The sequence below is a fragment of the Eleutherodactylus coqui genome, chromosome 3 (genome assembly GCF_035609145.1).
Source record: "Eleutherodactylus coqui strain aEleCoq1 chromosome 3, aEleCoq1.hap1, whole genome shotgun sequence".
Lineage (NCBI taxonomy): Eukaryota > Metazoa > Chordata > Amphibia > Anura > Eleutherodactylidae > Eleutherodactylus > Eleutherodactylus coqui.
The window spans coordinates 77,714,353-77,739,797 of NC_089839.1; the positions used below are offsets into that span (position 1 = coordinate 77,714,353).

Below are 25,445 nucleotides of genomic sequence, written 5' to 3' on the forward strand. Positions count from 1 at the left end.
AGCTGCTGGAAGAAGCTGAAAAAAACTGAAAGAGCAAAAGTGCTCCAAAGCTTAAAGTGCAGGTACTTTTTAACCCCTCAACAACAAAGGATATACATTTTACATCAGGGTTTATATGGAGGGGAGTCGGGAGCCAATCCTGCTCCATACAATGTGGGTGCTGGCTATTTCACACCGCTGACACCTGCCAGTAACAACCGTGATCAGCGTTGAAGCTGATCACGGCTGTTAACCCTGTAAATTCCACTGTCCCTTCCAACAGCGGCTTTTAAATCTCCTCATTGGTGTTGCAAGGTCGCAAATGGCCCCCTGCAATGAGATTGTGGGGTGTCATTTGGTTGCGATGGCAGCCTGGAGCCTTCTCAAGGCCTCCAGCGCTGTAGGGGCTGATTGCCTATCAAGTCATGCCTGTCCAATCGCGGTATAAGGTAATACTATGATATTACATGAAACTGATGGAGCGATCAAACAATCACAAGTTCAAGTCCTCTATGGCAGGGGTCCCCAACCACCGGTCCGCGGACCGGGCCCTTAGGTGGTTAGCGCTGGTCAGCGGCACCGCCGGAACTTTTCTTCTAAACACAAGGCTCGCGGGCCGAATACGGCCCGCTGCCTCATGTTATGTGGTCTGCGGCGTGCCGACGCCGCTCACCACTGAAGCGATTACCAGCGGGGGCGCCGCAGCTCCTCGCTGGTAAACGCGCTGATCCCAGCGCACATTGAGGTCTGTGTGCAGCCAGGATACTCCTCCCCGAGTCCCCTGCTCATTAGTTCCGCAGGAGAGGACTCGGGGAGGAAGCGTGCCGGGCTACACACTGACGTCAGGGCAAGCAGAAAGAGAGAGCGACGCTGACAGCAGGGAGGAGGTAAGTATATGGGTTGGGGGGGCTGTTTATTTCTGGGGGGGGGGGGGCTGCTTACAAATTGGGGGGACTGCCTATTACTGAGGGGTGGGGGCTGCTTGTTACTGGGGGTTGGGGCTGCTTACTACTGGGGGGGCTGCTTACTACTGGGGGGGGCTGCTTACTACTGGGGGGGGGCTGCTTACTACTGGGGGGGCTGCTTACTACTGGGGGGGGGCTGCTTACTACTGGGGGGGGGCTGCTTACTACTGGGGGAGGGGCTGCTTATTACTGGGGGGGTGGGGCTGCTTATCACTGGGGTTGGGGGCTGCTTATCACTGGGGTTGGGGGCTGCTTATTACTGGGGGGGTGGCTGCCTATTACTGGTGGGGGGCCTGCTTATTACTGGGGAGGGCTGTTTTACTGGGGGGGGGAGATAAATTATATGCTGCCCTATGTGTGTGCTGGGGGGGGGGATAGATTATATACTGCCCTATGTGTGTGCTGGCGGGGGGGAGGATATATTATACCGCCCTATGTGTGTACTGCCAGGACATTCTAAATGTCATAATTGAATGAGTATGCACTAAACTCCAACCCCCTTCATAACCCCGCCCCATATAACCAAAGCCCCGCCCATGTCCCGCCCAACCCTGCCGGGCCTTGAAAAAATGTTCTTGCTTGAAGCTGGTCCCTGGTGCCAAAAAGGTTGTGGACCACTGCTCTATGGAATCTGCAAAAAAAGTAAAAATCAGTTTTAAACAGTTGTATTAATTAGTAATATTAGAAAAACCCTTTTCATGTATTTATAATACAAAAAAATTAAAGCAAAAATAGATTTAATATCGCTCCTTCTGCAAAAGATTCATCTATCAAAGTAATCAATTATTTATCACGCACGATAAACCAGAAAAAAAAAAACGCGCAACTGCAGAATTGCGCTTTTTTTGATCACCCTGTCTCCAAGAAAAGATTTAACTAAAAAGCGATCAAAAAGCCATATATGCTCCAAAATGGTACGAATAGAAATTACTGGACATCTCGCAAGGAACTGTAAGGAGAATTTATGTGTTTATCAAGGAGAAGACACTCCCAGATCTTGTGCAGAAAGTCTGGGACCCATGAGAAATACAAATCACACCAGCCTGTTGCGGTATCAAATTATTTCTAATGTATTTAGAAGTGTATGTGCTTTATATACCATAAATGACATCACAGGAAAAGTACATACCTGCAAGATTAATAACACATGATAGGCTACAACTAAAATGTTTAACATAAGTTACACATTTTAAGGTGTAAATATAACATACAATGAAACCGTTATGAATTCAGTCAAAAGGAATGCAGGGGGGGGGGGTCTGGGAGACTCTTATCTTCTGTATGTCTACACGTACAGCTATAGAAAAAGTTTCGTTTAACCCCTTCACTACTTATACTAGCATCATGCTATATCTTTCTAGTCTACAATCTAATAGAAAAACAATTAACTGATACATTGATCTACAATTTTCTTAACCGGAATGATCCCTCAAAACAACTATGTGGATGGGAAAATAAGGTTATGGTTGCCAGAAGATGGCGGCAGAAAATAATTTTCTGTTTTTCTAAACATATTTTATTAAAAGTAGTGCAGCAGAAAATATAGACTTGGCATCGTAGTAATTGTAGAATAAAGTTATGTCATTTTTGCTGCATTGTTTTTTTTTCTTCCCATTTTACTTAACTTTTTTTTAAAAGTTTTTCAGTACACTGTATGAAAATGTACATTAAATAGCGCCACGGAAAAATACAACTTTTCCTGCAGAAGACAAGCCCTCAGACAGATACAGTGATGGACAAATAACAATTATGATTTTTTGAAAGTGGAGAGGAAAACCCAAAAATGTAAAAAGGGTCTGTGTCCTTAAGGGGTTAAAATAAAACGAAAAAAAAAAACAAAACCAAAAAAACCCCGCCTATACTCACCTCCTATATCCTGCTCTTTGCCATGCCAACCCAGGGAAAGTTGGTGACTCTCATGTGCACGATGAACAGCACTTGACCACTGCCACCTTCTTCCGGGTGAAGAACAGCAGTGACTCGTGTGCTGGATTGTGGGGGGGGGGGGAGGTTGGGGGGATACTTCAAGAAGGTGAGTACAGTCTTTATTTTACACATTTGGCCAATAACGCTGTACACTGGGATTTTGCTGAAATCTTCCAAAAAGCAAAATTTAATCATTGCAATCGTGAGTGGTTGTTCATGTTATTTTTGCAACTTGGGCCATTTCGGACAACCATTCTCATGTGTATGGTCAACTTAAAGGGTTTTCCCACGATTAAAAATTGCTTCACAACCACTCAGTTCTTCCTGGTTGCTGCTGACCAGGACATGTGACTGCTGCAGCCAATCACTGCCTATAGAAGGTCACTGCTGTGGTCAGTGATTGGCTGCTGAAGTCACATGTCCTGGTCAGCAGCAACCAAGAAGGACAGAGTGATTGGGAAGCAGTCATGAAGTAGTGGGAAAACCACTTTAAACCTTTGCAATCCAATTTTGGATTCAAGGTTTCCTAGGGGGCTTTCTCTTTCTGCCATTAAACAATGGCGCCAACTGCTGGCTAGAGCCAGTAGTGCAGTATAGGACATGCTGGAGAGGCCCCCCGACAACAGAACGCCCAGTAATATACAGTAAGAATACCCTGCCGGACGTCTTTCGACATCGAAGCTGTACAGCCTTCAATCAGAATGTCTTCAGATGTCAAACAGTGGATTGGAAAGGGTTAAAGTTGACGAGAATCGGCAGTTTCAACCAAAAGGATTGTTTATCAGTTCAATATAAATGAGGAGTGATCATTTCAGCCAATCGATGGCCTTGTATGGAAATAAGTCGGCTATGTTTGAATGTTTCATCTAAAAGTTGTAGAAATGATCTGAGTTCATCGACCGGTGTCATTGAACACGTATGGCGAGTATGACCAATTGTGGATTAAAGTGTGTATGTCTGCGACTGCTAACGACTAGCGTGCTCTCGTGACGAGGTGCATTCTCATAGACTACTGGATCTGATGCAGTTGTTATGCAGTATGCTGTATTTGCAGTATATACACATAGCTGACATGTAAGTCCTGGTGCACTAATAGACTGATGAGTCCTATCTGATAACCCCCATAAATGGTACGTGACTAATCCTATCCCTGCATGGATTTGGCAGACCTGGTGGTTAATCATTGGTGGATACACAAGTTTTTTCTCTGTTCTGTAACATACACAAATCTCGATTATCCACGGTTTAATTAAAGCAGTGAAGATTGCACTTTTGTGTGACCCGTTCAGCTATTGGCAGGTTCTAGATCCTTCTGCATTCGTCCTAATGTCATTTTAAATCTGGCCGATGAAGGAGGAAGACGCGCCACTTTTCTGGCTTTCTACAGTTCTTCTCATCAAAAGGACATTTTAAAAATCCGCAGAGCAATAAAAGCTATTTACCACCTAGCAGTGCCAATAATCAGGCTTTTATATGCTTCCAAGACATGGCTTTCTGCAGATACTAAATGCTATTCCTGAGCCAATTCTTCAGACCGAAAATCCAGCATTTTCCTATCTGGGCTTTATTGTTCCAATATTCAAATATGCAGCCAATTTTCTTCAATTTATTTATCCAGTCTTCTGAAAATATAATTAAACTTTTTCTACTTGTGGCTACATGTGCTCCGTTAGCATATCCACTGCTTTAAGGGGATGGAACCGGAATAGATGGAGTGCAGGGGGCGCCCTTTGGTATAAGACTGCCTGTAGTGTTGGGCCCCATTCACATGAGTGTATTGATAAAAAATACCGCTGTTTAATATCTAGATTGTGTCCATATAGTCTGGAGCTGTGCTGTCTTTGAACGCCAAAGGGGTTGTCCCATGAAAATAATGTATCAGCTATCCACCACATAAATAATATTGTTTGCTCGTTCTGTGATCATGTGATCGGCGCAGCACTCGTCTACCGGTGAGTGGAGCAGTGGTGCACGTGTGACCCTGCTGCGTTCGCTGTCTGTGCAGATGGCCATCTCCATCAGCCCCATAGAAGTGAATAGAGCAGTCACTCATGTGCAACACTACGTCATTCAGCCAGGCAAACTCTTGTTGTGTACTTGTGATCGCGGGCAGGGGTCCCAGCCATTCGGGAAGCAGGAAAGGGGAATCCCCGCCCAGAGAACAGCGCTGGTTGGACCCCATACTATAATAGGGTCCGTCTACTTTCCACCAAGCTGGCTGGCTTTTAGATGGAAGAAACAGCGCTGCATGTAGATGTGAAACCACCCTAAGGGCCCCTTCACACTGGCGATCAGGATTTTGACGCAAGAAAATCACAGCAAGATCGCGTTTTTGTTACTGTGATTTTTTTTTTTCTTTTTTCTGAGCATAATCTCACATCACTGCCGCCCGCGATTTTCTCGCGCAAAAGTCATAAGGAGTTTCTAATGTTAAAAATGCATCGCATGGAAATCGCAAGTTCGTTCGTGCATTGCAATGTGATAAAAAGGAGTTTTCCGTAGGGAAGCATACAAGATATTCACAGCCCGATATCCCACGCCCCACCATGTCAAAGCCCCAGTGATGCGAGGTATTTCATGTGAAAACAGCCTTGCATCACTGCAGGGATTCCCTATATCCCCGCCGCGCCTGTGACAGCCATGGCAGAGGATCGCAGAGTTTCTCCCATTACTTTCAGTGGAGTTGGTGCTGCCAGCCCCATCAAAAACAATAGGCGATATCGTAGAAGGATGGGACCTTCTGCGATTTTATTTATTTTTTGATTTTTTTTTTCCCAACTCCACATCCCATGAATGACAACATTGCAAATGGGAATTAAATAATTGGCTTCATTATTCTGTTTTCACTCACTCTCGCGCCGCTCAAAAAATGCTAAATTTTCTCACAAGTGTGAATGCACCCTAACTTTTTTTTTCTTTTTTCTTAACGGATGACCCCTTTTAAAGCGACCCTTCAGTCCCAGACAAACCAAGATGTCTACACCCCTACTCTGACTGCCCGACGCATATTGTGCATTGCCAGTCTAAGACATTACACACTGCTCTGATTGCCCATCGCTGCACATCAGGGAGTCATAGAAGTGGTACGCCCATCTTGGTTTATCCACGAATAGAAAACAATTGGGTTTTCTGTGTGTGTATGTATGTGTGTGTATGTATGTGTGTGTCTATATGTATATGTGTGTGTATATGTATATGTGTGTGTGTGTGTGTGTGTGTGTGTATGTGTGTATATATATATATATATATATATATATATATATATATATATTATATATAATATATATATATATATATATATATATATATATTATATTTAAAAAAAATGTAAGCCCCACTGCCCTGATTTAATAGTTCATTAAATACTGTACTGTTTTGCTAGGGCGCCCATGTGGTGCCCAGTCATGTGATGTGACTGGGTCTCCTGGCCCCTATGATGTCCTGTAAGCAGGTCACATGGGCTTCCAATGCAGAGCCCCAGGCCTGTTCACAGGACATCACTAATTCTACATTCTGCCTACCGTGTTTCCCTGAAAATAAGACAGTGTCTTATATTAATTTTTGCTCAAAAAGGTTTAACTTTTTTACATGTATAGCTGCCTGGACACTATTTAAATTGACTTTTTTAATTAACTGTTAGCAGGGCTTAATTTTGAAGTAGGGCTTATATTTCATGCATCCTCAAAAAGCCTGAAAAATCATTTTGCATTCTCAAAAATTCTGGAAAATCATGCTATGTCTTATTTTCAGGGTATGTCTTATTTTCAGGCAATCAGGGTATTAGACGGATTCTGGTTCTGCACCTTTTTATACTTTTTGCACACATTGGTCTTCAATAGTTCTCCTTCTGTCTTACTTGCACAGGGAGCAGATGCTGCAGATACTGCTGCGAATAACAGAAGCAGTCGTTCAGAAACCAAAGGATCCCTCCAAAAAGGATGTGTTCTCTCAGGATCTCGCGGGGGTGTTATTTCGAGTGAGTTCTACAAAGTGCATGGAGTTTGCAGCTTTTAAGATTCCATGGTTTGTCCTTTTACCATCTGTGGCATGCAGAAGTATAAACTCAGATGTAATGTATTCTCTACCTCACCCCTCTTCTAGTTTTTAGGTTAACCTACTTAGGTTGCTAGTACACTTATATTTGTAGTCCTGACGGATTTGCTAAAGACTTCTGCATGTCAGACGCATAAGACAGAGGCACTTTAAGCAATGAGCGCTATGAAGGATGCTCAAAAAAGGTGTAATAGGTGGTACTAAAGCAGCTTTAACTTTTCAGCGACTGCAGGAGCGATGACCTCTCTGCTAAGGTCGTTAGCACTCGTGCAGAGCTTTCACACTGAAAGATTTGCTGGCGGCTTGCTGGCTTCTTGTCTGCTTCTTGCTTCCTACAGGAAGCACTATGCGGGAAGCTTTCAGACAGCACGACAAGCCAGCGACCCAGTGAGTGCTAACGAGGTTGTTTAGGCTGACAGAAGAGTCAGCTTAAAGTGGTTTTCCAGGAAAAATACTACTGATGACGTGTCCTAAGGATAGGTCATCAATAGTTGATCGGCTCGGGTCCGTCGCTTGGGACCCCGACTGATCAGCTGAGGGGGCGCATGCTGTCAGCGCCGCAAATACATAGAGGTCAGAGCGGAAGCAGCAGAAGTCTCCTCTCTAACCCCTGTGTAGTGTCCGGCGCTTGTAACTGCAGGCACCGCTTGCGCTGATTTCAATGAGAGCCATGCCTGCAGTTACAAGCGCCGGCCGCTACACAGAGGACGGTGTGGAAGCTTCCGCTCTGACCTCCGTGTATTTGTGGCGCTGACAGCATGCGCCCGCTCAGCTGATCTGTGGGGGTCCCGAGCGACAGATCCCAGCTGATCAACTACTGATAACATGTCCTGATGATACGTTATCGGTAGTATTCTTCCTGCAAAACCCCTTTAAACGACCGCTAACAAAAGAGCGATAGGTTTGCTTTCACACTGAACGATTATCGCTCACTTCAGCTGTTTGAACGTATTTTGAGCGATAATCGTTGCGTGTAAAAGGGCCCTGAGGGCCTGCACTTTACAACCCCTAGAACAAGGCTTGGGCGGTTGTATAGTTAGCAGACGGTTTGCAGGTCATTCACATACAGTACGTGTATTTATAAAATGTTCTGCAGTATGGCAGGGGTATGAATAAAAAAGACGCATTTACACTGACCATATTAGCAGTGGTTATGTGCTCCAGTTGTGATGGCAGACGTCCATGTAATGGGATCTAATCTAATTACCGTGTGTTCCTTTTCTTACCGCAACATTGTTTTCTTGTGGCAGACACTAATTGTAGCCTGGATCCGAGCTAATCTGAGCGTTTTTATATCTCGGGAGCTGTGGGATGAGCTGCTGAGTGTTCTGTCCTCGCTCACCGACTGGGAAGAACTGATCAGCGAGTGGTCCAAGATCATGGACTCTCTGACGGCAGTGCTGGCGCGGACGGTGTATGGACTGGACATGAACAGCCTACCCCTGGACAAGCTCAGCGAGCAGAAGGAGAAGAAGCAGAGGGGAAAGGGTAAGTCAGGAGAAGAACATGTAAGGCGGGGATCACAGCTGTAGGCTCGCTGTATGATACCCTCGCAGTTTTTCTGCGTTTATTACGCAGTAGCAATCTCCCATAGACTTCAATTGTGCTGCTCACACGAGCCGCGTGACATACATGTGCAGAAGAAAATCGCAGTATGCATCTTGGCACGCTAAGATGGTGTATGGAGATTGGCGGTATGCTTGTCATTGGATAGTTACTGCAATTTTCAGTATCTCTGTTTGTTGTGATTCATTAATCCCTTAACCATCCATGACATACAGTCACATCATGGAGGTTCGGGGTTTGTATTGAGGGGTATCTGTAGCCTGTCACAGCTGTTAACTCTTTAAATGCCACTATCAGTTCTGACTGTGGCATGTAAACCCCCCAATCGGAGTTTGTGTGTCCCGAACAGCCCCCCGCAATAAGACTGCAGGGCTCTGTTCCATTGCCATGGTAGCCAGGGGCCTTATAAAAGGCTACAGGGCTGTCATTGTCTATGAAGCCGTGCCAGTCAGATAGCAATATAATGTAAAACTATGGTATTACATCATACTGCAGGAATCATCCCTTTGGGGACTAAAAGAAAAAGTATATAACAGTTTTTTTTTAAATGTCATTATTTAAAAAAAAAAAAAAAAAAAAACTTTCCCCATATTTATAATATAAAAAAATCTAAATAAACAAAAACCTCTTTATTATTGTTGCATCCATAACAATCCGATCTATCAAAGGCCTCATTCACATGACCGGTCCGGATTCCGGCTGCGGAATCTCGCACGGAATCTGGCCCTGACTGCGGCGGGTGACTCGTCGTCGTCTTCGTTGGCGTCCGCATGGACCTGTCTTCTTCTGGCTTCTCTGTACTGCGATTGGTCCGCACGGCTCGCAGTACTTTTCCCACGGAATCCGCGACCCGTCTGTTATATTAATTGTAGACGGTCCACGGGTCGGACGTCTTCCGTTGACTGTAATTAAAGCTGTACGCGTGGGAACCACAGGAAAGTGGAGCATGCTGCTATTTTTTTTTCTTCTCAATCCATGATCGGAAATTGCAATTGGTTTCCGCTCGTGTGCATGAAGAATCACTTTTCCATAGCATGTCGACAGAAAAATAAAAGTTATGCCTGTCAGAAGATGGCCGCAGAAAATGTGTTTTTTATAAGTAGTACAGCAAAAAAAAAAACAACTATATAAATAGTATCAATGAAAAATACAACTCGTCCTGCAGAAGACAAGCCCTCAGATAGCTGCATCAGCAGATAAATGAGTGTTATAATTTTGTAAAACTGGGGAGGGAAAAATAAAAAAAAAAAAAATCTAGACTCTGCTTCACTCTCCCGTTCTGCCCAGTCCTCACTGGTCTTCACCTCTGGGTGCGGGGAATCTGAAATGAAGTCACCAACCCCAGGACATGTGTACACGGCATCCAACCCTTTATTAGCCGCAGTAATCTCACTGCATGTCTCAGTGTTGGGACCCAGAAGTGACGACTAGCAGTGGACCAGTCACCTGGGAGCAAAGAAGGTGAATATATCTCCTTTCTGTTGGTTTTGGGGAAAATAGACCCCCTGATAACCTCTTTGGATACCTTTCTCAACATATGTGTGTACAGAACGTCCATTCATCTGTTAAATAGTGACATCTAGTGGCTGCTTGGCAAAATGCAGTTTTACCACAAATAAAGCAGTTAATAAACAATTCTTTGATAGTATTTTTGTTCTTTCCAACTTTTGTTGTGTTGCTGACCTTTATTATAAATTAGGATTTTAAGGGGGGCGCTTTGATGCGTTTCTGTTCTTGTGCTAGGTTGTTACGCCGACCCTCAGAAAGGGGCTGCAGTGGGCCGGTCATTCTCTTTGAGTTGGAGAAATCATCCCGATGCTCATGAGCCAATGAGATTCCGAAGTGCTACTACCTCCGGGGCTCCCGGTGTGGAGAAAGCAAGGAACATTGTGCGGCAAAAAGCCACAGGTGACTATTAATAATTAGCGGTTTACAAATATTCACACATAAAGCACCAGTTTATTCTATCATCTGATATGCCTTAGGAGCTGTAGTTTTATAGACATGGAGTTATGGTTGAACCAGTTCCCCAACGTATTGGGACAAGTCTACTGAAACTTAAACTGAGTTGGCTTAGGACCACATTAGATGTACCAAATTCATCACACTGGCTCATTCTGCATCGTCAGACACTTTTGTCTAACTTTATGCCACTTCTTGGTTGGCTAAGGGGGGTTTCACATCTGCGCCCTGGGTTACACTTTCCTACTCCATTCAGGAAACAGGAAAGGGTAATCCTCATGGCTGATGGCTGAACTGCTCCGTCACAGGCTGCGCCGCTTTTAGGCCGTTTTCACACGGTCAAGAAAATCTTGCACGAATGTGAACCCCATTCTTTTGAATAGGGGTCATGCGCATGAGCGATTTCATTCACCCCCAGTCCCCTGCATCGCATGCAGGAAACAAACTGTGGTAGGTCCTATCTTTGGGCAGGCCTCTTCACATTGCTTATTGTTTCCAATGGTGCCGGCGGCAGCATCACACCAGGTGCATGGGGGCAATGTGATGCAAAGTTTCCCCATTGAAAACAATGGGAGAAATTCTATGATCCTCTGCTGCAGCTGACAGCCGTGGGGGAGGTCCTCTACCTCCCTGAAGCGATGCAAGACTGTTTTGAGAGAACTCCTCGCATCCACGGGGAAATCTCATGTTGATGAGTGCGATATCGGGCCCGTGTGAAGTTAGCCTTAGACGGAAGAATAAGCGCTGCATGCATCTTTTCTTCCAGATCTGCGCTGCAGATGTGAAACTTACTTTTGAGCCTTTTTTTGCATCAACATTTTAAGCCGCTTCATGTTTTTCTGTAAAGTCCTGCCCTTTCTCCTATAGCACAGCCCTTGTCAAGTGAGATGTAAATGTATTTTAGATACCTTTTCTATGTGTTGCAGAATATTCCGTACCTCCAGGTGTGTATGTACATAGGTCTGTGGACTCGGGTTTTCTTGTGAGAGAACATAAATGACTGTACAGTGACTGGATGATGATATTTGACATCTTTTCTTCTTTCCTCTACTCTTCTCTAAAAGCCAAGCGAAGTCAGTCTATCAGCAACTGTGTTCATCTCTATGAGGCTTTGCCAGCTGCTAAAAGTGTCCCACACCTCCTTCATACTGTGAGCTCTCTCTTACCTGGTATCTCTTACACTTCTTGCTCTCAGAAACTTTCAGGTACTGTATGTAACTTTCTGTCCTTCCTCATTACTCCCTGCTGTTCCTTGCTAGATTAGACATCTATACCTTTCAGTCTAATGCTGACCTTCCGGTCCAACCTAAACAGAGTTCAATGCTTGCCACTAATATTTTCATTTTCTTGTGTTTTCCTGAAGTTTTGGATAAATGTGCCCCTTTCTGTTACAAGATATACAAGATCAGTGTTTTACACACCGGTCTTTGGGCTCACTCACACAGGCGTATATAGTCAGCGTATTACGCAGTATGCAGCAAATACTCATGTAACGTGTGTATTTATTGGGTAATTTAAGCACCCATAGCTTATAATGGGCGTATTATGTACTAAAAATACGACAACGTGCTTTTTTTTTTTCTCAAATGCATAAAAAACGCAAGTCTCAATCGCCCAATGTAACTCAGTGGGCTTTTTGGCACTATGTATTATGGAGATGACATACCCCCGTGTGAGCGAGACCTTTGATAAATGACAATGGAGTAAGATGCATCAAATGTAATAAGAGGGGGAACGCCTCACATTGCATCTGTTTTGGGCAGGCCAAGCGCCACCTGTTGAGATCTACAGCATGTAAAACCTGATGTAGACTTACACTTCAATTTACACCAGTTCCAGGCTTAAATAATAGTGAATGTGATGGGCCGCGGGCAGCCTCTGCCTCTCCCACCAGGACTTTTTTGCAAAAGTGGTGAGAGTGGTGTAAAATGCTGAAAAGTTTTTGCACAAGTGAGACTTTAAAAGAATTTGCGACTTTTTGATTCTGGCTTAAACCTATTCATGATTAACCTTCAAGGTCTATGTCTTTATAGAACATTTTCCATTGTATTCACAAAAGTGCTAACTGCATTACACAAACTATGAATCTACATGGATTAATAAACTAGCTGGCCTCTGCTTTACACATCACATTGATATATTTCCTGTTGGGGTATGTGGAAGTAACAGATGGGTCCCCTGACACGTCCAGGTCTGTAGAAAGACTGCTGTCTATTAAAAACAGTGACTTTAATCTGTCCCCCATAATCCTGTGTGTTCCTGGCAGTAGTGATGATCTCTTAGCCCGGGCTTACACAACGGGTCGGATTCTGCATGTGGGACCCCCGCAGCGGATTCTTGCTGTGAGCCCAGCCGGTGACCCTTAATACGGCGCGTTATTTTATTGCATACTCGTGCAGTACAGCTTTTTTGTTTGCATGTCCCGTGCCGTCACTTAGCAAAGATGCAGGTACCCACAGCTAATACGCAATATAATTGCATATGGGCTGCAGGTATATCCGTGACTGTAGCGCATAATGGGCTCTATGGTCCCGGATTCAGCAGTAAAATAGAACATGCTGCGTTTTTTCCCCCTCGCGAGTGGGTTATGAAGATCTGGCTCGTTGATGTGAGCGGAATTGTGTAATCCAATGCATTTGATTGAAATGCGTATAACGGGATCATACAATCGTGGAATCCAAATCCAGTTGTGTGACACCAGCCTTTCACAGATCACAGCTGTTTGCAGGGGCTACTAGGATGCTAACTGGGTCGTCCATCTCACATTACTCCTCTTATTTAGCTTCAAGCACACTGCACTCGCCTCTTCCATATTCAGGAGGGGTACGACTCTTTGTAAAGCACTGGCTTCTGTGTAATTACATTTAAGCAATCGGCCCATCAGTATTTTATTCTTTTACATAAGCATGCATTATTGTTCTTCTCTTCAGAAGTGGATGAGATGCAGCAGCCACAGGAAGCTATCGATGAATCCGGAGGGGTTGCCTGTCAGGAGTCCCAGGAGCTGACCCGCTGTAGCAGTACTTCGGATATAACGGAGCAGTCGTGTGCAGATTCCTTGACAGGTCAGCTGTCAGTCTTCCTATTTCTCTGCTTTCAGATGTTCTGCAGTTAACATTTCTGCCCTTAAAATAGACATTTCTCCTGTAATGTACGCCTTATGTATGTAAGGCATGCTCAATGAGTTAGCAGGGCTCTAGATGGGGACCAAAATAGTCGGCAATGCACCCAAAATTTTGCAAATGGCAACAAGATCTTTCAATCTTGTCTCCATATGCAACTAGCCCCATTATCATTCTGCGTCAATCCTTACGGAAGATCAACTTCTGCTAAATGAACACCCACTCCTCCACTGCCGCCTGCACAGAATGAGAAACTACTTACTTCTTGCTGAGCATGGCCTGATACTCAAGATTAACCCCCACCCATCCCCCCACATCACCACTACAAGTATAATGCTACCTAACTTCCCAACCCTCTTTTTCCCCTGCCAGTATAATGCTGCTCAGCCCCCACAGTATACTACTACTCAGATCCTCCCCAACCCCTTATCTCGCAGCACAGTGTAATGCTTTTCTGTCCATAAATGGGCTCATCTCCTCCCGATGCACATGCATGCCGATCACGGATCCGCTTACAAGAACGATGGCAGGCGCTGGGCTTCTGGCTATATTGTTAAAGGGGTTTGGAGCTCCACCCTTCCCCTGAATATTACTGAGTCAGTCTTCTTCCTCCCCAAATTGTGGGGTGTCAGGCTTCCCCCACCCCCATAACCTTACTGGATGCTGGACAGCATCATCTGTAAATGAGAGAAAGAAAATCATAGCATGCCTTATCGTTGTCCATAGCACAGACAGAACAGCATGTAATGTCCACAGCCCCGCGGGGCTCAGACAACACACTGACAGGAGTCTGCATGCTGTCCAGTGTGAGTTGTGACCAAGAACTCGCGTCTGTTTGTGTAAGGCTTAGGGTGCATCCAGACGACCGTATATCAGCCGCGTATTCACGCCCAGCCGATATACTGCGTCTCTCTGCAGGGGGAGGAGGCTGGAAGAGCCAGGAGCAGTGCTCTGAGCTCCCGCCCCCTCTCTGCCCCCTCTCCACCTCCTGCACTATTTTCGATGAGGAGAGGTGGGGCAGGGGTGGAGCTAATTCCTGGAACTTAGCCTTGCCCCCGTCCCGCCTCTCATTGCAAATAGTGTAGGGGGGTGGAGAGGAGGCAAAGCGGGGGCGGGAGCTCAGAGCACTGCTCCCGGCCCTTCCAGTTTCCTCCCCCTGCAGAGAGAGAGACGCCGTATATCGGCCGGAGTGAATACCCGGCTGATATACGGTCGTCTGAATGCACCCTTAGTTTGCTATTACACACGTCATTTTCAACTGCAAAACTCAGGTGGAGAACTACTGATTGCAGCCGGCACCTATGCTAGGCAATTCGTAGTGAATGCATGACGGGTGCATGTGTGCACTACAAGTCAGATTTCTCCATCGGGGTTACACAGCCTCTTGGACTGTTGGGGCTGGGAGACTGAATGCACTTATACTGATGGGTGACGTGTGGAGGGGAACGCCACACAGGAAGTCTTATTGTAATGATGTATCTTTAGTATTTTTTATGTGGCTCCTACTTTTTTTGGCTTTGGAGCCAATGGCTCTTGGGAATTTTTTCCATTTTTAGTCTGGAGCCCTGATTAGAATGGTTGGATGGCAGTGGAGTACCTTTTTAGTATAAGTTACACCAGTGTAAATTGGACATCTGTCAGTCCAGGTCGTTAGGCCCCCTCCCATCAAGCCCTGCTATGTTTCAAAAAAGTGTTCAGGCCGGTACAACATGAATATATCACAAATTTTTGCACAAATGCTTTCTAGCACAAACATTTGTGACACTTGTACGCCTGAAGCTGGCATAAAAAGGATTATAAATATATGTACACCATGGATCGGTTCGCCACATGTGCAGCCATGTCAAACCTACTTGCAGTAGGCAATGGCCATGTGGTTCGGCCATATGCGGCCATCCAGACTGTATGACCTTAGCCATAGGGAGAGCCGCTGAGTCTTCGTTTCCGCACACTGTGATTAACGGCTCTCTCGTTATGCATGTTTACAGGAGACAATCTTTCAATCACAGCATGGGAGAGGGGAGAAGAGTCGGGCTTTTTGTAGGAGTCTGAGGTGTAAATATAGGGTAACGGGAGGGACTCTCACCGCAGCATCATAAAAACAAGGAAAATCATAGAAAATGAAAAAATAGCTGCCCTAAATTAGTTGTATGGATAGCAGTAATGGACAGTGGGGACATGTAGTGTGTATCAGACCTGTCTTGGTGTATGTATAGTACCTCTAATACAGCTTTCATTATTGAACTCCTACAGAGCAAAAATCTGAGAACACTAATGAATGTTCGATGGAGTCCATCTCTGCGCAAGAAACAGTAGATGGCATGGTGAAGGACGCTGACGGGCCAGCGGTAAGAGTAAAAACATACATCACCATAGTCCAAATTTCTGATAGATCTTGTATCTGGTATGGGGGTGATAGAAGCTCTTTGCCCTTACATATGTAAGGCTGGCTGCACGGCAACAGGTTGGTTTCCGCATGCGTGAGCCTGCAGCGGAATCCAACCCTGTCCCCAGGTATTATCTGCACATACCTGCTTCTTGTCATCTTTTCCTGAACTTCAGATGGTCCGCACTACAGTGTTTTGTTTTTTTAAATCCCTGCTTTGTCAATTGCAGAAGGGCCGCGGGTCGGACGGCTTCCATTGGTTTCAAAGGAAGCCGTCTCTGCAGAATCCGCGCAATAATGGATCATGGTGCTTTTTTTTTTTTTCCCCCCTCCGCAAGTGAAATCGCAGTTGATTTCCGCTCGTGTGCAGGAAGAAGCGCTTTTCTATAGCTTGTCACGAACGGTATTTGCTGTGGATCTTCAGTGCGGACGCCCGCCATATATAACATTTTTTTTAATACTTCTCTGAGACTGTACAATAATCCTGCGATAATCAAGATCCATTAATGCCAGATTTTAGGAATTGATGAACTCTTTGTATTAATTTACCTGAGTTGACTTTACAGAATGTTAGAGGTTAAAGCATAAAGTGCAGAATTAATTTAAAGCTGTCCGTAATAATCCTTTCTTTCTCTCCCAGATAATGATTCGCAGGAGTAGTAGTCCAGCAGAACTAGAGTGGTGTGCAGATTATCAGCACTCAAATGGCAGAAATTCCGAACATGAAAGAGGTATTCACTAAAGATATCATGTCCCCTATATCAAGATTTATAATGTGACATCTGTGCGCAAAACGTGGTCACCAATCAGAGATTTATTTGCAATCCTAAACTATTATTCAAGGCAAAAGGCCATTAAAGGGGTTGTCCTGGGCTGTTTTTTTTTTTTTTTATCTATTTACAATCTGTCCTAAGGTCTAGTCATCACAAATGATCAGCAGGGGTCTGACGCTTGGGATCTCCCGGTGCTGCTGTCACCATAAAACGGAGCAGGAAGGAGATTGCGCTAGTCATAGCGCAGCGCCCCAGGTTGGTATTGCAGATGCAGCGCCTATTGAATTCAACAGGACGTGTGCCTGCAGTACCAAATCGGGCCACTGCACTATGGTCAGCGCATTCTGTTTTATAGTGACGGCAGCACAGGTTATCAGCTGATCGATGGGGATCTCAAGTGGCAGATAGAAAAATCCTAAAGGTCCCAAACAACCCTCTTAGGGGGGTTGGTCACATTATCAAGTATTTTTTGAATTGTGAGCAAAGTCACTTGTGAAACACATCTGGTCTTCAGGATGACACAGATTTGTCCTGGTGTTTTCTGCATTCAAGCCCTGCCGCCTTCACGCAGCTGACCTTCTGTCGCTCTGTACGGCGCTCCTATCCATGAAATGGTGGGCAATGTAACCAACACATCATCATACCTCCCATCTGCACAGGTCCTGGACATCAGGACTCAAGCACACATAGGTGTCTTTGTAGTCTATGTTCTCACTGCGTTCAAGCTCCCAGCACACAGGTGGAATATAGTCATAAGCCGCCATTCACCCAGTGTGGGACAAAAGTGTCCTTTCAGTCTCCCTCCACATCACATGGGTAGATGGGCTCTTCTTTTATAGTAAGCTTTGATAAGTGTACCACGTAGTATTGGGATTGTCTTCCGTATGGCTGTATAGTGGAATATGTTGGGCAATACTCCAAATGTATATCTCTGACCTAAAACGTGATGTGAACAGAGCCTTGCAGGGATTTCCAGTAGAAAGAAATCCATTTGCGGTGCCTAAGTGGTTTTAGCACGTTACTGATAAAGCCTTTCATTCTGAAAATCTCATATTCTGGTCATATAACGGATAGCTGGAGGTGCGCCAAAGATGCAGAACATTCCTGCATAGAAGCGCAAGTATTTTGGCAGTATGTTGGGGTAGAGAACAGGGGCAGTTCTGTATCTGCAGGTTTGGCCACAGAAACCAATACCCATGGGTGGACGTAGCCTGTGGCAACAGAAGCCAAAAACAAAGGGGCACATGGGCAAAAATTATTGTGAAAGTCATGAAAGACGCAGTGCAGAAAATTAGCGTGCACAACAAATGTACTGTTTTGTGCGCTATTTGAAGCTGACTGTTAGGGAAAAACTCCCTTTGTGTATGTCATTCGGCGTCCAAATTAAAAGTAAAATAAGTAAGTCTGCAGACCTAAAAAGACCTCAGTATATACTGGTATATCAATTGATAGAGAGCAGGAATAAGCACACTTTAGCCTATGTGTACCCAAATCAGCTCTGATTTTATTGGTCGTTGCAAACTCTTTTATAGACACATCACATATTTAACCCTTTCCAATCCAATTTGTATCCTGGTTTTCCTAGGGGGCTTACTCTTTTTCTGCCGTTAAACAACGGCGCTATCTGCTGGCTAAAGCCAGTACTGCATGAGGTGACATGTTGGATAGTCTCTGACAGCAGAGAGGCTGGCAATATACAGTAAGAGAACCCCGACGGATGTCTTCCAACATCGGAGCTGTACAGCCTTAAATCATAATGTCTTTAGACGTCAGACAGTGGATTGGAAAGGGTTAAAGTGACGTTGATTCTGAGCCAACCATAAAATGTTTTTAAGAACTGAAGTTTTCGTTACGAATTGCTGATCAATCATGAACTTCAATGCAGTTGAAAGTGTCAGCAGTGATGTGGCAAACGGATACGGCCGGGAAGTAGAGTATCTAATGCCATGGCAGAACTGTGAGGACGAGCCGGAGATCACTACCCCCACTGATGTGGCCATCGATCATGATACACGGCAGTGGCTGCAGCTCGCCGCCGCTGATCCCGCAGCTCCTCTGACAGGTACGTCTTGTCTTCTCCCACACTCTTCACTCTCTTTACTGCTTCTGTATAAGCTCCAACAGTATTGTCATCTCCACAGGACTACTATTTCCTGAACTAGGACTACACCGAGACTTTGTTCACATGATATGAAGATGTTTTGCATCATTGTGTTTAATGATTGTCAATATGCCGACAAAAATCCAAGCCTGCTGGAATATTTCGCCACAAGTCACGTATGACCTTGCCATCATAGACTGTGATTGGCTTGATACCCTTCTGCAATATGGGGGGGTATATTTTTAACCTGTCAAATTGCAAATGTACAATGGTCACACAACAGCCAGTTGGGCAATGTGGCCGTGTAGCCCTAGTCTTAGGGTGTCTCTTCTAATGGTTGACGGTGTTTCAGTTATATCTGGTGTGATGTAACCTGACTCAGGCTAATCTCTGTTTATGGGCCATTTTACATGGGATGATTATCATTCAAAATTCGTTCAAATGAACGAATTTGAGCAATAATCTGGCAGTGTAAATGCGCAAAAATCGCTCGCTGTTCGTTCCCAGGTTTTTAATCTGACTTTTCTATCTGCTTAAAAAGCATGGCTGGGTCGCGGGTTTCTTCTTCAGTGTAAACGCTCCCCGCTTCACATAAAAGCTGAAGCGCTGAGCGAGAAGCCTGTGATCCAGCGGTTAAGGCCTCATGCCACGGCACGCATGGTTTCCAAGTGTGGAATCATGCAGCAGTTTCCACCTGTGCCTGCAGCCATGAGGCCAAAAATGACACTTAACTCACCTGTCTGGACGCTGCGGGGCTCTCCTCCGTCGCTGTCGGATCTTCTTTCTTCTGCCCGGTGGATGCGCTTGGCTCGCATGCGCCATGCTTTCTTTTTTTTTTTTTTTTAATTCTTCTTTTCTCCTGCAGATCCGGGGCACAGCCACAATGACAGCTACCGGTGTTCCGCAGATATTACGGCTTCCATTGACTTCAATGGAAGCCGTCCCTGCGGGATCCGTGCATGTGATCCGCACGCCAGGAGGAAAAAAAAATCACATCCACATGTATTAAATTACCCTGCAGATGCTAATGCATCCCTATGTCTTCCAGATCTGCATATCTCCCGCGTGGAACACTCAGCACTAGCGCTGATGACCTTAGTGGTGACGGTGCCCGAGCAGTCGTTTACCTGACTGTCGGCTTGTGTAAAAAGGCCATTAGTTGCTTTGTCTGAAAGTTTATACCTCTAGACCTGAGATCTACAAGCGCCTATTAGGATATGACAAAGAGCTTTTAGAAAAGAAAAATCCACAACCCCAACCATGATACATAAATGGAATTGTCACATCAGTAATTCATTCCACTTCCCAATAAACTTACAAAGAGGGTGATCAAACAGAAAAAAACCCACTATTTTTGGTTTCTTCGTAATTCCGTGGACTTAAAGGGGTTGTCCCGCGGCAGCAAGTGGGTCTATACACTTCTGTATGGCCATATTAATGCACTTTGTAATGTACATTGTGCATTAATTATGAGCCATACAGAAGTTATAAAAAGTTTTTCACTTACCTGCTCCGTTGCTGGCGTCCTCGTCTCCATGGTTGCCGTCTAATTTTCGCCGTCTAATGGCCAAATTAGACGCGCTTGCGCAGTCTGGGTCTTCTTATCTTCTCAATGGGGCTCCGTGTAGCTCCGCCCCGTCACGTGCCGATTCCAGCCAATCAGGAGGCTGGAATCGGCAATGGACCGCACAGAAGCCCTGCGGTCCACGGAGGGAGAAGATGCCGGTGGCCATCTTCACCAGGTAAGTAAGAAGTCACCGGAGCGCGGGACAACCCCTTTAAGGTTATGTCATTTCATGGTCAGCGCTGTAAAAACAAAATCCAAATCTCAGTAGTGGATTTGCTGTTTTTTATTTAACCCAATGAATTCCTCCAAAGCATCTTGTTATAAAAGGTACACATGTATTATCTGTACCCCAAGATAGTGGCATTAAAAAATACCACGTTTTGTGAAGAAGCGGCCCTTTTGTGGCTGCACCAATGAACATGTAAAATGTTATGGATTTTAAAATGTGGAGATGAAGAAACAAAACAAAGTTGTGGCGTCCTTTAGTGGTTAACGAAGTTGTTCATCCCCTCAATAGGACTGACTGGAGTAAAATAACAAACCGAGGAGTACTAGCGCCGCCGCCAGGATCCACCGCTGTGGTCTCGGTGTTTGTTGTGACAGCTGCTGTCACTGGATGTCAGGTGACCGCTGCAGCATCACAACTACTTCTTCTGGCATTGGCCCGCACATCATGAGGCGTTTGGGTACATGACACTGACTTTTGGTGGTGCAACAAACACTGGGATCACAGCAAGGCTGCAGTTCTGGATGCCAGTGGCAGTAGGGAAGTAAGTACTCCTCAGTCTATTTTAGTACAACCAGCCTTAGTGAAGGAATGTTGTCGGGTAACCGGACAACCCCTTTAATGTAGACCTGTCAATTAATTGTTGTGCGCCTCTCGTGTATTTTTTCAATCCGAAGTATGACAGTAGTGCAATCTTCTACCCCTCAAAGCCTTACTACCTTAGTGTCCATTTACACTTCACAATAATCAGATTCTCGCTGATTCGCAGGAATTGGAATGATAATTTTGCATTGTAAATGCTGGCAGTGTAAATGACAGTCTGCTTACTGTGAATGGAGGCGGCTGGCCAGAACCTTCTCTGGCGTGCTCCGCCTCCGATCCTGAGCGATCCTCGATCCTATAGGAGCGATTATTGCTGGGACAACTGTCAGGCACTGAAGCGCCCAAGAGCCGTCTCTTGTAAAAGGACCCCAAGACCTGCATTGCAGAGGTCTCCTCCGCAGCACAGCAGCCTCTTCATCACCTGCTTGGTCACCTTTGTAAATACCGATGAAAGCAGGTGATGAATGTGCCTTCATTTCCCGGATTTATTCCGGCTCTGGTAGCCCCTGAGATCTCTGAATTCCAAGCCCACGTACATACATTTTATGAAGTAGATCTACCAACAAGGCAGAAAATGAATTTTAGCAAGGGTTAAATCTTTATAGCTTACCTTAATAAAATAGAAATAAAGAAGATTTGACTGCGGCTAGTTGCAGCCTGGACCCTGTGGGTATCATTGAGGGGAGAAGATGTTGACATCTTTACATTTTTGCACAAGGACCATGTGCAGCAAGACTGGTTCAGCTGTCATACATTAGTATATGATGAGAAACGGGTACTGTAATTATTTACCTAGCAAAGGAAAGGCTCCGTGGGATGAGCAGCCCTGTAGTTTATGCTCATTAGTGTTACAGAACCTCTATTCTTTCTGTTAACCACTTTTTATCTATGCTGTCACACACATATAAGATATACTAAACCAGGCATTTCAGGAGAGCTGATAGGTCCTCATTAAGGACCAGGAATAAAATTAGGCCTCATGTCCACAGGTAAAATTGAATTGCTGAATCCGCGCGGGTCACCCGTGTGGATGATTCACAGTTCAGTATGCCCATAGACATTCATTGGGCATTCGCAAATAATTAAATACCTGCGAATGTCCTTTTTTGTTTTTCCTGCGTGCGAATCGCATTCACAAGAAAAAGGAAAAGCAGCATGCTCCATTTCCTGCGGATTCCCGCATGGACCGCTTCCATTGAAGTTAATGGAAGCCGTCCGATCCACAGCACGCCCGCAGCTGACACTGCAGACGTGCCGTGGATCTTGCGGAAAAGCAGGAGTTTATTGGAAAAAAAATGCCCCTGGGCATGAGGCCTTAGGGAGGTTTTGCGACCGTTTTTGATGTTGTTTTTTTTAAGCAAATCTATAAGGGGGTTCAAAAGAAATGATAAATATAAAGGATGGACTTAGAGTGAACCTGGCACCAGATTCATGCGGGCCAGTCTTTGGGCAGCGTTGACCGGGTACAGAGATGCCCAGTCGGCCCGTATACTATCGACAGGGAATGAAGCCCAGGACCAAGCGCCATAAATTTACTGCTCTTGGTCCTTAAGGGGTTAACTCCCACCTCTGACTTTTCATTCACAGAATACGCCATCACAGTCTAATAGGCAAGGGTCCTAGAGGTGGGACTTGCATCTATGTCAAGAATTGTGCCCTCTACAGTCTGTCTTTAAGTGGATGTCAGGGGTACTTGAGAACTACAGATATAGCAGAGAAGTCTCACACGAGCATATGCTGCTGTGTAATATACAGTACCAGTTTTCCATAAACTTTTAATTCTGCCGCTCACATGAGGCTTCCAAAAAATCCCTTCGGGAAAAAAATCACGGCATCCTCTAGCTTGGCGTGCATATACTCCAAGATAGTGTATGGGGATTGGCGGTACACAGCAAGCACACGTCAGTGAGCACTTGCTGCGTGTTGGCGCGCAGCCCACTGGCAAACACGGTCATGTGAGCCCGGCCTAGCTCAGTTACTGTAGCTCCATAGAAGTGAATAAGAGTTCCAGGAACAGCGTAGCAAGCTATGTGCGTTACATTAACAGTGCAACACTACAGTTTCCATATCTCCTGGGCACTTATATGGGATTTACGGGAACAGTATAGCGCAGCCTGCTCAGCAGTTTCTGGACTCCTGGCTGCAGCGTACAGTCTGATATTCTCCTCTCCGCCATGTTAGGAATAACCTTGTAAAGGGACTTTAAATTACAGTAATAGAGTTGATCTGCAGTAACTGTATATTTATATGACTCGCCTTAACAACGGGCAAATGTCATGTAACCTAGTAGGCATTGTATCGTTGCCTGAGGGTTTGTGTCGCGTGCATCATGGGACCAACTTGATTTGAAGTTTAAAAAAAGTAAACTAATGGCACAAAAGACTATTTCGCGTCCAAGTCGTTCAGCTGCTCCATCCGGGACGTTGAAGGTGCACGGTGCAAGAAGCTTTGTGCCCAACTTGCTTCCCGACGGACCTGCAGCTGCCGGCAGGTGTTCACACATCCACGGATCGTAAGTTAACCCATGCACTGACACTATTGACATAGCCGCTGTTATCTTTCCTCACGGTGCACTTTGCCATCAGCGTCTTGTGCTCCTGTAACCTGCAAGACGAATGCTATTTATCAGCATTGTGTATATTCCTACGCTTCCTTGTATGCAATAGATGGGAGGCGAGTCCTTTTTAGATACACTGTTTAATTTGCCCTAAGCAGCTGCTGCTCCGAGTCGCTCATTAAAAGGAAAGTGTAAGGTAGAGGCGACAGGTGCTAGGAGGCTGCAAAGCGCCGGCGGTTGGCCCAGTCTATCCGGCATTTGTCAATAGGAATCCTTCCATTGTCATGTTCTTGGCACTGCTGTATAGCATTTAAGATACCACTTAACTTATTCATTCTGGCAGCGGCAAATGCAAAGCTGGAACTTGCTCCCACATGTAAGAGCATCTATACATTCAGTTGTTTGCCTTGTTTCACCGCATTGTTAAAGACCTCAAACTCCTTTATATGCTGAGAGTACTTGTTAGGATTCTCCGCTCCTGAAATGATGTTTCCAGAGAGACTCAAACGTTACTTTCGGCAGGCAAATAGTCTTTCTGTGGAAAACGGACGCCGTATTCAGCAATTGCTATAGAAACAATATATGACTTATAACAAGCCTTGGTGTTGTCTATTAATACCAGGAGGCAATCCAAGAACAGTAGTCAATAAGAAACGGTGGTCATCTGCTGGTATGGGTAGAATTCTGGCTGCAAACACTTAAGTTTCCCGACTCACTCAATGAGATTCTAAGGATGTTCCTCAATAGCATTAAAACATTATAATGCTCTCTCCGCCCTGTGGTTTTAGGTAAAAGGATGGTAGCAACCTCTACTAAAGCTGTGGATAGGGGAAGTAGTCTCCTGTGCTGCCTGTCCACTAATTGCCAGCCGTGTAAAAAGGGGCATAGTAATTGGACTGAAGAGAAGAAAAAAGTTGTGGACCAAAGGTGCAGCATTTACAATAAAAGCAGAATATTGAAATGAGTGATTAGCCTGCTTCATCTTTATTACATTAAAAACAGCTAACAAACGCATTTCGGGGACAAGGCCCCTTCTTCAGAAATGGCTGTCAGTGTGGACTCTGTAGGGTGAGAGGTTTACTGCTGCACTAGAAGAGCAACGGCGGGTGCACCTGATAAAGAACCACCGGCTCAGTCACTCATTACAATATTCTCCTCTTATTGTAAGTGGTGCTCCATTAGTCCACGACTTTTTACTTATTTCCAGGTGACTTCAGCCGTTTCTGAGGAAGAGTCTGCGTCCCCAAAACGGGTTAATATTGGCTGCTTTTAATCAGCTAATAAAGATAAAGCAGGTTAATCACACATTTTAATACTCTCTTTTTATTATAAGTGTTGTGCCTTTGATCCACAACGTTTTACTTCTCTTCAGTCCAATTACTATGCCCCCTTTTACCCAACTGAAGAGAAGTAAAATGTTGTGGGGTTTGGTTTTGGGGATATGGTATGGCTCCCTGAAGAGGTGCGTTTTTAGAGCACACCTCAAGGTTTGTGTGTCAGGGATTGCCCAGATAGTTTTAGGTAGCGCATTCCAAAGAACTGGTGCTGCTCTGGAGAAGTCGAAGAGGTGGGAATGATAGGTTCGAATTAATGTGGCACTCAGTCTGATTTCGTTAGCAGAGCGGAGAGCCCAGGCTGGGTGGTGGATTGAGATGAGGG

At 45.1% G+C, this 25,445-nt stretch overlaps 1 protein-coding gene across 2 annotated transcripts in view; it reads left to right on the forward strand.

Annotated features, from left to right (window-relative positions):
* RALGAPA2 (Ral GTPase activating protein catalytic subunit alpha 2) overlaps positions 1-25,445 on the forward strand; it is a 280,005-nt gene that overhangs the window by 61,965 nt on the left and 192,595 nt on the right. For both annotated transcript variants that reach the window (XM_066595757.1, XM_066595758.1), the window contains exons 14-20: positions 6,735-6,846; positions 8,174-8,411; positions 10,233-10,397; positions 13,382-13,516; positions 15,827-15,921; positions 16,600-16,690; positions 18,618-18,794. In XM_066595757.1, the coding sequence (XP_066451854.1) occupies positions 6,735-6,846; positions 8,174-8,411; positions 10,233-10,397; positions 13,382-13,516; positions 15,827-15,921; positions 16,600-16,690; positions 18,618-18,794 (1,013 nt within the window). The remainder of the gene's footprint in view (positions 1-6,734; positions 6,847-8,173; positions 8,412-10,232; positions 10,398-13,381; positions 13,517-15,826; positions 15,922-16,599; positions 16,691-18,617; positions 18,795-25,445) is intronic.